A 14749-nucleotide genomic window follows, 5' to 3' on the forward strand; every position below is an offset into this window, starting at 1 on the left:
TTTGTGTTTTTTTGAAAGTCCCTCTGGCTCAGTGAGGAGGGCAGATGAAAAACGAGCACAGCACAAGGAGAAAGAAGGTTGTGACGGTACTGCCGATGGCCAGGACTTAGTACAGATGTGACAAAGGTCTGTCCCAAAAGATAGTGAAGAGATAGCATGGTGGCAGGGTGAAGAATTAAGGATGGCACCCACTTAGGACTCACTGAATTTACAGCCAGTTAGAAAAATCACTAAGTGTATTTTAGGCTAGTTGTTACTAGCTACACCTTCCCCATTCTGTACTTGCACAGTTTGTTTATTTTAACTTTGATATAGCTTTATACATATTTGCACACTCTGATATTCTATATGTCAGGGGTTTTTTTCCAGTTTTAATCACTTAACTCATTAGCTATTCCTTCCAGATTTCTCTCATGTCCCTCATCAACAGACATGCTTCAGAGGTCTTCATCTGTCATTAATAACAGTACTGATGAGGTGTAAGGTTTGGGGCACAGTTCCTGGCTCTGCAGTTGGGCAGTGAGCTACTATGTTATCAGGAGCCGGGTGTGTGTTTCCTGGCCCTCTCTAATAAGCCGGGATGGAAGGTGCAGAGGAGCCATGGACCTGCTTGAGGTTATCCCCACACTGCCCATCTCCAGATCTGTGACATGCAGGCCCATATTGCAGGGAGAAGCACTGGGATAGCAAGCACAAGTATCATCTCTCAGCCCACTGCCCTGCAATAAAATGTGGCCCACTGAATACCTCAGACTTCATTCCGTGGGATTATGAAGCCCTTCCATCCTTAAAGTAAACCTAGTGAGAGTTAAGGATGGAGATGGGGAAAAGAGCCACGTGCATACACAGTCTCCCATCCCCTGATGAAGCCTGCAGTCCCCTCTACCTACCACTCTGCCTTATTTCCTCTCTGCGGAGCCTGTGAAATAGGCAGCAACTCTTGCCCTTAGAAGCTTCTGAAGTGAATCAGAACAGGACATTAATGACATTCTTTATAACGCCTCACTGCCCCCTAAGACAGGATTTCCCTTCCTGTTCCATCTCCCATTCGTCTTATCAAGTGTAGCCTCCAGAGATACTAACAGGAACCTAAATGACACAGTGAAGGCTATCTACATTTACACAACATGACACCACTACTCCCTATACCTGGTTTTAAAGTCCCAAGGAAAATGTCTTAATCCTAAATTGTCAATTTTATATACGTTAAAATCCCAAAAGAATTAAAACTTAAAATCCTCTTTTCTTCCTGTTTCTTTCCCCCACCTCCTCCCCGCTCCATCTTAACCAGAGGGGTCCACAGCATGCTTGGTAAGGCCTGTTCCCTCAATAGCTTACGTTGGACCATTCATCCGAGTGGGCAGAGCAGTTCTAGCAGTTTCTGCATGGGGTCAGCCCCACCCAGGGTTGTGTTCCACTTATCCAGCCAGTAGAATGAGATTGCATCAGATGCCTGTCACAAAGCTCTGTGTCCTCATCACTGTTGTCAGCCTCGGACCATGAAAGACACTAGGTGCTATCTAGGAGGAGGAGGGTAAAGGCAGCAGGAGCAAAGACACAAAAGCTTCTCTTGCAGCTTCTTTAGGATATTGTTATCTAGAATCTGTAGCTTGAAAACATAAATCTGAGATTAAAGTCCCATTCCCAAGTATTCTGCTACTGGATTGAGCACTTACTCCCATCTCCCAGCCTGAGCTACTGAGGATTTTAACACCTGGCTTATTGCCCCTTGGTGGCCCCTATGCCTGCCTCTGCTCTTGAAGGGATAAGTATCCATGGAGGTGATCCATTTACCCTTGGTCTTTCAGCCTCTTGGCTACCTCAGCCACCCACTCAAATCAAGTCGTTGCCCATATCTGTGCTGCCTTTGGGCTCTCAGCACCAGGCACCCTGCATCCTGCCCTGCTTCACCATCTGGCGAGTATCCACCTCACTACTTCCCATCTCTTACTCCATAGTTTTTATCACCAGGTCTCTAGCTGTGCCCAGGGTCCAAGGGCTCAAGAGCTCCAGGGCTCCCAAACAGGCCCGGTTCAGCTACTTGCCACTGACAATCTAAAGGCAGAGAGCCCAGTAGAAGTGAAACAAGAGAGGAATTTATTTCAGTGAGGCCAGCACTGAGTCCACGACAGTGCACTAACATCTCAGAGACTGTGTCCAAAGTGCAGAAGATAAAAATTTTTTAAAAAGCGCAGAAAATAGTTCTAGGTTCATTTAAGGAAGTTGTGGGATAAAGGTCAGTGGGTACGTGCAGGTGGGCAGAACGGTCAGGTTGATCACTGTCTTGGGGTCAGTCCAGTCATGTGGGGTCTTTCTGAGGCCAGGGCAGTCGTCATTGCTTGAGGGATAGTTTCGGTTCCCATCCCTAGATGTTTTGCCGGCCAGGTCTTTTGCCTGAATTAAGAGAGACGCTGGAGAGAAAAACTTAATCAGAAAATACAGACTGAGGTGAAAATGGAGGTGGTCGAAGTCCTCTTTCAGAGCCATGGACTCCACTTCTTCATCCCCTGACTCCCCTCGTGTTCTTACCTTCCTCCTTACTCTCTCTAGAGTTTTTATGACTTATCATTATTATAATCCTTTCCTTGGTAACATTTGTTATTCTCTCCTGGTCTTTTATTTTCTTGGCATCTTATCTCACAATCTGGCTCCTCCTCTGTGACCTCTAATCACCGAAGTGCCCTAGACTCTGCCCTTCACCCTCTGTAGTTAACACAGTATCCCTTGAGGACCTCATGTAGTTCTGCCACTTGGAATGCTATTTATATGCTGGAGGTTCCCAAATCTGTGTCAACTTCCCAGTTGTGGACTGGTGTACCCCTATGCCCACTGGGTATCTTCACATGACTGTTAAGGATCTCGAACTCCTTCCCAGTACTAGTCCGCGCTGCTCTTACCATCTCAGTAAGTGGTCCAGCCTTCTGCCCAGTTGTTCATGTCAGAAGTCTAGTAGTTACCTTCATCACTCCCCTTTCTTTGGTTACCACATCAGTGAGGCCTAACATATGTTGAGCGTGTCCACCTCTCTCCAGCACAGCTGTGGGCCCCTCCTTGAAACCATCATCTGCTCACCTAAACCACTCAGTAGCCTGACAGCCTATCTGCCCACTTCCACTCTTGCCCACTTTTAGTCACTTCCCATGGCAGCCAGAGATCATTTCAAAAATAGAATTCTAACTGTGGTCACTCCTTAAACTCTTCTTTGGGCTTCCTGAGATCGTGAGGGAACATTTACCCAGCATACAAAATTTAGGAGCTTTTCAGAAATTTTGACATTTAGTCCCAAGACTTGAATTGGGTCCTTCTTTCTCACAGTTTCACTTGCTTAATTTAAATCTCCTGGTTTCCATTTTCCCTTGTTCCCTTCTGCCATCTAGCTGCTAAGTGGGGCATGGCTTCAGAGATGGACCATAGCCTACTCCTTGACAGGAGGTTCTGTATTTTGTCACTGCTTTGTGTTCTGTACATGCCTGGTCTCTGCTCTGTGCTCTCATGTCTCCCTCCTCAGCAGGATCCCTGGGCCTGCGTAGCCCTGGGCATCATTAGGTACAGCCAGTGCTGGCCCCAGTTCTGGATTCCTCAGGCCCATGTTCTGCTTCTTAAGGAACAGGGTTCCTCACGTTTGGCCCAGAGGAGCATCTCCCCAATAGGTCTCTAAACTGACTCTACTCTCGTTGAGTATTCCAAAACCTCCCTCAAAACCTTGCCTTCCAGCAGCTTAACTCAGCCTCCTGAACTAGTGCTGCTTTAGGCCTCACTCTTTCTGCCATCGCTCTCCCCACAGCCATGAGAGGCACCTCTGGACTGCCATTTCCCTTAGTTGTTGCCTTTTTCTCTTAAATAGCTGGCTTTGTTTTTAAGTCCAGCTTGCCTCCTCTGTTTGTATTGTGCCCACTCGGAGAGCCAAATTAAATAAACCCTGTAACCTTCGCCTGGCTGAGTGTAATGAGTTGCTGCCATTGGTCCAACATTTGTAATGGTCTTATGTGGCTTCTCTGTATATCATCCCTTATACCCTTACCCTGGGGCGCCTGGGTAGCTCAGTCAGTTAAGTGTCCGCCTTCTGCTCAGGTCATGAGCTCAGAGTCCTCAGATCAAACGGCACATCGGCCTCTCCCTCAGCTTCCTCCCTCCTGCTCATGCTTGCTTGTTCTCGCCAGTGCTCTCTCTCTCTCCCCAGTAAATAAATAAATAAAATCTTTTTGAAAAAAATCCTAATCCCGTAAGTTTACCAGGCTTGTCTCCTTACCTATTCACCTACAAAACTGTGTCACCTTGAAACTCACTCTGGCATTAATCTAACCTCTTGGTTGGTCCCAACCATGTGTAGTCACCTTTGGAGTTGTCCCCATTAAACTAGCCACAGCAGGCTCCCTGTTTGCTTTTACTGTTGACTGATTCCCTACCCACAATTGTTTGTTTGTTTTAAGATTTTATTTATTTGTCAGAGAGAGAGCATGCACAAGCAGCAGGGAAAGAAGCAGGCTCCCTGCCGAGCAAGGAGCCCAGTTCAGGATTCTATCCCAGGAGCCTGGGATCATGACCTGAGCCGAAGGCAGAGGCTTAACCAACTGAGCCACCAGGGCGTCCCTCCCTGTCCACAGTTTGAAGAGAGGACTCTCTTAATAGTTCCCTAACGCTGTATCCCTGGTGGCTTTCTTCCAGTCAGCCCCTTTTCTTTGTTGTGCCTCACCACCAAAACTAGGGTCTCAGATATCTGAAAGCCATGAAGTGGGGGACCATATTTCTTTCTCTAGTCATAGCGTGATTCTAACTCATACACACTCCATTTCTCTCAAGTCCATTTGGATCTCAGCACTTGTAATGGTTTTAAAGTCCCAGTCTTCAGTCCTGGCTGGTAAACTGTGTGAGGGCAGTATTGGGAGGGAACTCTGGTAGCAAAATTCATTCCACCCACCAGTGCCCTAAAAACCAACATAATCTCTGTTTAAGAGCCTTAGAATTTTTTTTTTTTAAAGCTGTTCTAGTTGAGGAGAGCACCTGGAGCCCCAACCCTCAGCATCCCCAGGACTCCAAGTGGGTATATGTAGAAAAGATTGGTCTGTTACATTTCCCTGCCCCACCACTTTGATAATTCTGTGTTTTAAAATGACCTCAGTGTCATTTATAGGGGGGTAATGAATCATCACACATATGAAAAGCAAGAAGAGTCACTAAAATGGACCTTTAATAATGATTTTATTTGGACTAAGAGACTATCAGTGATTTTAGTTTTTCTACTTTTTGTAATTTCCCCGGTGAATGTGAAGTACCTTTATGGTTGAGGATTTTAAAATTGCCAGTAGTGAAATATTTAAGATCTTCCCCAAAATGCTCCAAAGAAATGGACAGTATAACTGTATTGTTTTATTTTTGTACATATAGCCTGACTAGTTCTGCAAACATTGAACAAATTCAGGTAGCAGCTACTGAGAGCCTACCACGTGTGGGTGGTGTGCAAGGTGCGGGGAGACAAAGATGAAAAGAGGCAGCTTCTGCCCATACATAGTTATAGAGGATATTGAACCAGATGCCAGCAAAGACTGGCTGTAACCCATCTCCTACTCACTCACGAAGACAGAAATGTGGGTGCCATTGCAGATTCGGAAGATCAAGAGGAAAGGGATGGAAGGATACTGTGGCCTGGACTCTAGTTAAAGTACCATGGCTGGGTGGCAATGTCAGTGGGGTTCGGTTTTTCTGGATTAGTAGTCTGACATATGTAAGCATTTCTAAGAGGTAGAAACACCCAAAGGGGGCAAAGGAGGGGAGAAAAGGAACTGGAGCAAAGACATTCACTCCTTTCCCTCTTAAATGTTGGACACAGCAGAGGTGATGGTCAGAGCTCTTCAGATATCCTGTCATGTGTGGCAGGTTAGACTGTAGCTAAGTTAACAGCAAAAGGTTAAATGATTATGTCAGTACAAGAATTAAATTTTTAAATATACAGTTGACTCTTGAACAACATGGGTGTTGGGGGCATGGACTGCCAGCCCCCGCTTTCTACCATGCAGTCAGAAATCTGCATATATCACAGGGATGAAAGCTGCAGCATAGGGAATATAGTGGAATGCTAATAGTGTTCTGTGGTGACAGATGGTAGCTGCGCTGATGGTGAGCACAGTATAATGTATAGACTTGCAGAATTACTGTACTGTATACCTGAAACATATGTAACATTGTGTGTCAACTGTAATTTTAAAAAAAAAATCCGTATGGGGGCGCCTGGTGGCTCAGTCAGTTGTCTGCCTTCGGCTTGGGTCATGATCCTGGGGTCCTGAGGTGGAGCCCCACATCAGGCCCATTGCCCAGTGTGGAATCTGTTTCTCCCTCTCCCACAACCCCTGCTTGTGTTCTGCCTCTCTCTCTTTCTCTCTCAAATAAATAAATAAGATCTTAAAGATTTATTTATTTATTTGACAGACAGAGATCACAAGTAGGCAAAGAGGCAGCAGTGGGGGGGGGGCGGGGAAGCAGGCTCCCTGCTAAGCAGAGAGGCTGATGCGGGGCTCATCCCAGGACCCTGGGATCATGACCTGAGCCAAAGGCAGTGGCTTTAACCCACTGAGCCACCCAGGCGCCCTATAAATAAAATCTTAAAAAAAAAAATCTGTGTATAACTTTTGACTCATCAAAAATGTAATTAATTGGATGAGGAGGGAGACAAACCATAAGAGACTCTTAATCTCACAAAACAAACTGAGTTCTGCTGGGGGGAGGGGGTATGGAGAGGGTGGTTGGGTTATGGACATTGGGGAGGGTATGTGATATGGTGAGTGCTGTGAAGTGTGTAAGCCTGACGATTCACAGACCTGTACCTCTGGGGCAAATAATACATTATATGTTAATAAAAATAATTGATAAAAAAATAAGTAATTTTTAAAATGTAATTAATTGCCTACTACTGACCTGAAGATTGATCAATGACATTAACAGCACATATTTTATGTTTTATGTATGCTGTACTGTGTTCTTAAAATAAACTAGAGAGAAAATATCATTAAGAAAATCATGGAAGAGAAAATACATTTGTACCACTGTATATAAGTGGGACCATGCAATTCAATCCACGTTGTTAAAGGTTCAGCTGTAGATGTCCTGGTGAGGCTCCTAGTGAAGTAAATTGGAGTGATATTAAGTAATGTAATGACACTCTGAGTCTCTGATACCTTGGAGGTGATGTGTGTCCTCTAAGAGGTGGTTACTGTAAGAGGGAAGCATGCAGCTCAGAGGGCAGCCCCACCTCTACCATACATGGTATTCCAAGCCCCTCACCTCTCTCATTTGTCATTCCAGGAGAAATGTGCCCAGTACTGGCCCTCTGATGGAGTGGTGTCCTATGGAGATATCACAGTGGAGCTGAAGAAAGAGGAGGAATGTGAGAGCTACACTGTCAGAGACCTCCTGGTCACCAACACCAGGGTAAGGTGGCTGGGGGGTGTGGCTCCTCCCACAGGGAAAAGCCAGGGTGCCCTGCCTCTCTGATCACCCTTCTTCCAAAGGAGAACAAGAGCCGGCAGATCCGGCAGTTCCACTTCCACGGCTGGCCTGAAGTGGGCATCCCCAGCGACGGAAAGGGCATGATCAGCATCATCGCAGCCGTGCAGAAGCAGCAGCAGCAGTCAGGGAACCACCCCATCACCGTGCATTGCAGGTACCGCTTTCCCCAGCCCTCAGCATGGGAGAGAAAGCTGGGAGAAGGAGGCAGGGGAAGCGACAGTGGAGAAAGCCAGACAAGAGCAGGATATACTGGTGAGCAGCACCTGGCATAGATTTTGATGGCCAGCACAGCGCCAGGTAATGAGAGAGGGTCATAGAGTTTGAACTTTGCATTAAGTGCTAAGGAACCAATGACGTTAAGATACTGGGCAGGGGAACATTTGCAATAGTGTTGGGGTCCAGGCGAGCAACAGGGGAGACTGATAGTGGAGAGTCCACTTGGGCACTTTGGGGGTGAGGTCTGGCCTCCGTAAGAAACACAGGAAAAGGGGTGCCTGGGTGGCTCAGTCAGTTAAGCATCTGCTTTGTGCTCAGGTCATGATCCTGGAGTCCTGCTCAGTGAGGAACCTGCTACTCCCACTCCCTCTGCCCCTCCCCCTGCTCCTTCTCTCTTTCTCTCACTCTCTCAAATACATAAAATCTTTAAAAAAAGGAAGAAAGAAAGATACACAGGAAAAAAGAAAAAGTCAACTATTTTGAGACTAGCTTGAAGAAAAATGAGCAAGACTGAAAACAGATGTGAAAGAGAAGAGGAGTCAAGGTTGTAGGGTTTATCCCAAGTTTAAATCAGGGTTACTGATAATGTTTGCTGTCATTGACAGAAGAAAGATGAGAAGGGAACTTCTTTTGGGGGGCAAGGGTGAATTTTGTTTGGGGCATGTTTGAGATTGCATTTTAAGGGGAAAAAAAATTTACCGTGAGTTTGCATTGCTATTATAATTAGGGAAAAAAATTCTTGGAAGAGTATATCATAAATCACTGCAAATTGGCTTTAAAAACAGAAAAATGAGCAAAGGAACCTCTAGGAATATATCCAGTAAATGTGCTTCAAGTGGCCAAAAGGAAATAAATAATCACCAGGATTGAAGTACTGTTTATAATAGTGGAAGATTATAAATTACCTAAACATATTAATGGCGGCCTGACTCAATAAGCTGTGATGGATCTCAAGCTATAGAAATTAATGAGGACACTGCTTATATACTGTGTGTGGGTTAATCCTCTAGATGAATTGTTTTGTGAACAAAAGCAAATGGGAGATAGAGAAAGAACATGTGTTCCTGTTGGGGGGTGCCTGGCTGGCTCAGTGGGTGGAGTGTGCGACTCTTGATCTTGGGATTGTGAGTTTGAGCTCCGTGTGGGGATAGAGATATTTAAATAAATAAAAACTTAAAAAGAAACAGAAATATGTTTCTGTTGGTATATGCATAAAAATATCTCTGGAAGGACAGGTGAGGACCTGAGGACATTGGCGCTTTCCTGGAAGTGTGTCTGAAAGCGAAGACGTGGAGTTGGAAGGAAACCTTTTGTTGTTTGGGATTGTTTTGAAATTTGGCTACCTATATAAAAATAAAGCCTTTTAAAAATATCTTGAAGAAAAAAGTGGCAAAGTGCACCAACTAATACAAATGGACAGTGAACACAAAAAGATGCTACAATTTACTAGTAATATTCTGAGGAATGAGAATGAAAACAATGCAGTGTAGCTTTGTGCCCACTGGATTGGCAAAATTAAAAGAATTCTTTGGTGGCGCATCTGTCTGGCTCAGTAAAACATGCAACTCCTGAACTTGGGGTTGTGAGTTTGAGCCCCACACCAGGGGTAGAGAGTACTTTAAAAAAATTAAAAATGAACTAAAAATTTAAGAAAAAAGGATTCCTTGGACTGCCCAGATAAATACTTCCTTCCTTGCACTTTTTTCTTTCCCTTGGTCACCCTTTCTTGGCAAACCCCAGATTCTCTACCTAGCCTGCATCTATGCCATGCTGCTGAGTGTGGCTGCAGAGAAGCACCGGGTTACAGGCCTCAGTTTACATTCCTGACCTTATGGTTGGCCCTTAGTGCTGCCTTGCTATCCTTCTGCACCTTCCACTGTTACAGACCACAGCTGGGCATATTAGTGTATGCTAAGAACTATTTTTACATTTTTAAGATTTTATTTGTCAGAGAACAAGCAGAGGGAGAAGCAGGCTCCCTGCTGAGCAAGGAGCCTGATAAAGGACTTGCTCCCAGGACCCTGGGATCATAACCTGAATCAAAGGCAGATACTTAACCAACTGAGCAACCCAGGTGCCCCTGTTTTTACATTTTTAAAAATCAAAAGACTTTCATGACATGAAGATGGCATGAAATTCAGATTTCAGTGTCTACATATGAGGTTTTGTTATTTATTTATTTATTTATTTATTTATTTGGCAGAGGAGAGACACAGCAAGAGAGGGAACACAGGCAGGGGAAGTGGGAGAGGGAGAAGTAGGCTCCCCATTGAGCAGGGAACCCAATGTGGGGCTCGTTCCCAGGGATCATGACCTGAGCCGAAGGCAGATGCCTAATGACTGAGCCACTCAGGCGCCCCTATATATAAGGTTTTATTGGAACACAGCTATGCCCATTTGTGACATACTGGCTGCTGTCATGCTCCAGCAACAGAATTGAGAGCATACATGGTGCTCTCTTGCCTCATACTGCTGCTCAGCACACAAGAGGTTAGAGTTGTGCAGTTATAACTGATTTTATCTCTTCTCAGCAAAACCTAAGGTATTTTCTATCTGACCCTTAAAGGCTTGCCAACCTTTGTCCTAGATTATTATTTCATACCTCCTCTCAAACCTAGATACCATCAGCATCTCTTCTGTCCCCATATTTAAGAGAGGACAGACACATTTTCTGCTTGACTAAGAAAGGAGAAGCAATCAGAACTTCCATATGCTCCCAACACATAGCTGCCTGTCGCCTGCATTGGTGTTATGGACCCTGCATCCCTCCTGTTCAGTGGATGAATTGTCTGACCTCTTTCTGAAGCCAGTTGCATTAATCATCTATTGCTGTTTAATAGTATTACCACAAACTTAGCATCTTAAAACAACACACATTTATCTCACAGTCTCTGTGGTCAGGAATCTGAGCACATCTTGGGTGAGTCCTGTGCTTCAGGGTCTCTCAAGACTGTAGTCAAGGTGTTAACCAGGGCTGTCATCCTGTCTGAGGCTTGAATGGGAAGGATCCATTTCTTTTTTTCTTTTTAAGATTTTATTTATTTATTTATTTGAGAGAGCGAGAGAGCACATGCAGGGGGAGAGGGAGAGGGAGAAGCAGACTCCCCGCTCAGCAGGGAGTCCAACACGGTATTCAGTCCCAGGACTCCGAGATCATGACTTGAGCCAAAGGTAGATGCTTAACCGACTGAGCCATTCAGGTCCTCCAGGAAGGATCTGTTTCTAAGCTCACTTGGTTGTTGGTAGCATTCAGTTCCCTGTGGGCTGCTGGACTGAAGTTCCTTGCCACGTGGACCTTCCCTGTGTGGTTGCTTGCCTTTTAAGCCACCAAAACAGAGTGTCTCCTTGCAAGACAGGCGTTACAATCCCATGTAACGTAATCATGTATGTGTAGTATACATCTCATCCCCCTCGCTGTTATCTGTTGGTTAGAAGCATATCACATATCCTGCCCACACTCATGGGGAAGAGATTACATAAGGGTGTGAACACCAGGAGGCAGGGATCTGGGGGGCTGTGGTAGGGCCTGTCTGCCACAGCCACCCTCTACTTCAGTATCAGTTCCATCCCCTTTTATCTCCTCAGGAACCTGACTTCACTGTCCTACATCATCAGGTTTTCCTCTGAATAATGACTTGGATAACTACCATCTTCATGCAAATGTGCTATAATTGCTCCCATCTTAATATATATATATTTTTAGGATTTTTATTTATTTATTTGACAGAGACACAGAGAGGAAACAGAAGCAGGGGGAGTGGGAGAGGGAGAAGCAGGCTTCCCACCAAGTGGGGAGCCCAACGTAGGGCTCGATTCCAGGACCCAGGAATCATGATCTGAGCTGAAGGCAGATGCTTAGGACTGAGCCACCCTGGCGCCCCATCCCATCTTAATATTTTAAAAACTCTTACCTCTAATTTCTCTCCAGGTACCCTCTCTTTCTGTTTTCCTTAATAGTAAAGTTTCTCAGAAGATTTGTTCAGACTAACTCCCCAGTTCGTCTCTTCCCGTTCTCTCTTGAGCCCATTCTGGTTAACCTCTCCCCTCCCCACTCCATTGCAACTGCCCCTGAAATGAGGGCTACCTATGACCTCCACATTGCTGAGTCCAGAGATCCTTCTGACTCATTACCCCTGACCTTCATTAGCATCAAACACAGTTAACCACTCGCTTCTCTGTGGAATGCTTTCGGCATAGCTTCTCTTCTGGTTTGTGTCCTCATTGGCTGATTCCTCTCCATCTGTGGTCCAGGGCCCAAGGGGACCCTCTTTGTTGACTAACAGCAACTCCCCTAGGCAGCCCATCTTGTTTCCTTGCTTTCATACCAACTCCTGTGTCATTATCACTGGTTCATCCTCTCCCCTAAACTCCAGATATATATGTCTAGTTACCTACTCAAAATTTCCACTATTTCAGTTTAAAGGGTTTGGATCAGAACTTCTGGTCTTTCTTTCTAAGCCCACTATTTGCCCAGCCTTCCTCCAGTCAGTAAGTGACATTTCAGTCCCCCAGCTAAGTCAGATGAGAAGCCTTGGAGCCACACTGTTCTCCCTCTTTCCTCACATATGCACATCTAATATTTGACTTTGCTGTACATGGAAATTAGCTTCAGAATCAAGTATTTCTCATCCCCTCCACCAGCATCCCTCTGTCTAAGCCACCACCTCCTCTTTCCAGTAGTTACACAGCCCTCACGTGTTTCCCTTTCCCACCCTTCCCCCTGTTCTCAGCTCAGCAGCCTGAGAGATTCTTCTAAAAACTTAAGTCAAGGGGTGCCTGGGTGGCTCAGTGGGTAAAGCCTCTGCCTTCGGCTCAGGTCATGACCTCAGGGTCCTGGGATCAAGCCCTGCCTCGGGCTCTCTTCTCAGTGGGGAGCCTGCTTCCCCCCCATCTCTCTGCCTGCTTCTCTGCCTACTTGTGATCTCTCTCTCTCTCTCTGTCAAATATATAAATAAAAACTTCAGTCAGGTCACATCACTGAGAATCCTAACAACAACTCATAAGGCCCAACTTGATCTGAGGGCTCTTGTCTAGGCCAGGCAGGAGGTGCACCCAGGGGCTGGCATTCTCCCTGAGGGCTCTGACCTCACCCCACCACTCTCCTTTCTTCCTTTTTGTCCTCCATCCATCAGATTCAGCTACACAGCTTCCGTGCCTAGGCATCCTGCCTGTGCCTGAGATACTCCTTTCCAGACAGATGGATGTTGGGCCTTGCCCTCAACCTCAGGTCTCTGCTCATGTGACACTCTATTAGACAACTTTCCCTGACCACCCTGCCTGGAACACCTGTTCCTCTTTTTCCTTCCCACACTACGTATCTTATTGTCTGGGGTTGTTTTCCCCACACCACAGCCCCTGCCACACAGAAGGCACTCAGTGAGGGTCTGAACCGATGACATTGAGCAGGGTGGATAGTGTCAGAGTCAGAGTCCGGATTCTTGGGATTTAGGAAGCAAATGAGAGTCATGGATCCCCCCCCCCCCCCCCCCCACAGCACAGAGGGGCAGGGTTTATCAGGAAAGGAAAGAGACTAGAATCCCAGCATGAGTGAGCAACACATCAGGGCAATGCAGGCATATTTTCAGGTAGATGGAGAAGGCTCAGTGTTGGGTGAGAGGGAGGGTGTGTGAGGTTCTTCACCACTGTCCTGTGGGCGAGTCCCTCAGTGGCAAAGTGGGACGTACAAGAAGGGCAGCGGTGGTACCCCTTCCTCCCCCCAGAGCAGTGTGAGCCAGGGGGCTTATGGGGAGAGGAGCAAATGGGCTCCCACCCCACCATCTCCATTAGATGCCACCCCTTCCCATGAGCACCAGCCTCCACCTTGGCCTTTATGTGGTTATTGCTACTGTCTTCACCTTCCCAGCCCAGTGGGCTGTAATAAATGTGTCTGCTCTGTTACAGTGCGGGGGCAGGACGGACGGGGACCTTCTGTGCCCTAAGCACAGTCCTGGAACGGGTGAAAGCGGAGGGGATTTTGGATGTCTTCCAGACTGTCAAGAGCCTGCGGCTACAGAGGCCACACATGGTCCAGACACTGGTATGCTGCTCACACCACCTCCCACCCACAGCCCTTCTCTGTCAGGGCTGTCACAAGGGGAAGGCTCTCCCAGGGGGCCCATCGTTCCCCAAGGTGCCCCAGACAGAATGAGCCTCGGTGGCAGTGAGAGCAGAGGGGCACAGCCCTGTCAGCAGTAAAGAGAATTGAGTGGCCTCTTGGAAGGCTAGAAGAGGGTGCTGGGGTGCCTGGGTGCCCCACAGGGCTCTGCACTTCTCTGTGGGTCCTGGGGTGGGAAGACTCAGGAGTGCCCCCTCTTCTGCTCAGGCTTCTGCCCGTCTCAGTGACCAGTAACCACTGACTATGGGGACAAACATCTGGAAGGGCCCCGGAACCCCGGAGAGCTAGACATGTCTAAGGGGAAAGAAAAATACATTTTAAGAGGTTTAGGTATTGGTGAGGCTTTGAGACCTAGGGTACCTGCAGCCCGACAGTTCTGGTGAGGTGCAGGCCACGCAGCCATCTCCCTGCCTGCTTGGTCCACCAGCCCGGCGCACTCATATCTGACCGCTGCAGGCCTAGGGCCATGTCTCCCTCTTGGGTCACCTCCACTTGGACAAAATTAGCTGTACTCAGGCTTCTTCTTTTTTTTTTTTTTTTCTTTTAAAAACCGGTCAGGAACTGCAGATCCTCTTGTCCTCAGTAACGCTGGTTTTTCTCTTCCATTTGCTCTGCAGGAACAGTATGAATTCTGCTACAAGGTGGTGCAGGAATATATTGACGCATTCTCAGATTATGCCAACTTCAAGTAAGACGTGATGAGATCCAGTGGACAGGAAAATTGCCTTTAATATTTTGTAATATTCTGTTTTGTTAATATACCCAAAATTGTGTATATATCTTATAACTGTTTTAGAAATTGGTACATAGGCTTCTATTACCTATTAGGTGGAAGATTTTATATGTAAATGTGTTAGCACTGATAGTCCTTTTTCCAATGTTTTATTGGGGAATTAAATAGTGTGATGTTTGGATTGA

The 14749-nt window shown here is 46.4% G+C and overlaps 1 protein-coding gene across 1 annotated transcript; it reads left to right on the plus strand.

The window, feature by feature from the left end:
* Positions 1-6841: 6841 nt before the first annotated feature.
* Positions 6842-14749, plus strand: PTPRA (protein tyrosine phosphatase receptor type A). The gene is made up of 4 exons (XM_080814051.1): positions 6842-7422; positions 7503-7654; positions 13618-13753; positions 14449-14749. Exons 1-4 carry the CDS (start codon positions 7255-7257, stop codon positions 14521-14523), a joined length of 531 nt encoding a protein of 176 aa, XP_080670177.1. The 5' UTR covers positions 6842-7254; the 3' UTR covers positions 14524-14749.

This window comes from Martes martes, assembly GCF_963455335.1.
Source record: "Martes martes genome assembly, chromosome: 9".
NCBI lineage: Eukaryota > Metazoa > Chordata > Mammalia > Carnivora > Mustelidae > Martes > Martes martes.

Excerpts from the sequence above, each read along its gene's own strand:
- PTPRA (XM_080814051.1), top strand. The coding sequence starts at position 7,255 with ATGGTATTCCAAGCCCCTCACCTCTCTCATTTGTCATTCCAGGAGAAA. Across the intron at positions 7,423-7,502 it reads TCCTGGTCACCAACACCAGG|GAGAACAAGAGCCGGCAGAT; the intron begins GTAAGGTGGCTG and ends CTTCTTCCAAAG. Across the intron at positions 7,655-13,617 it reads CCCATCACCGTGCATTGCAG|TGCGGGGGCAGGACGGACGG; the intron begins GTACCGCTTTCC and ends GCTCTGTTACAG.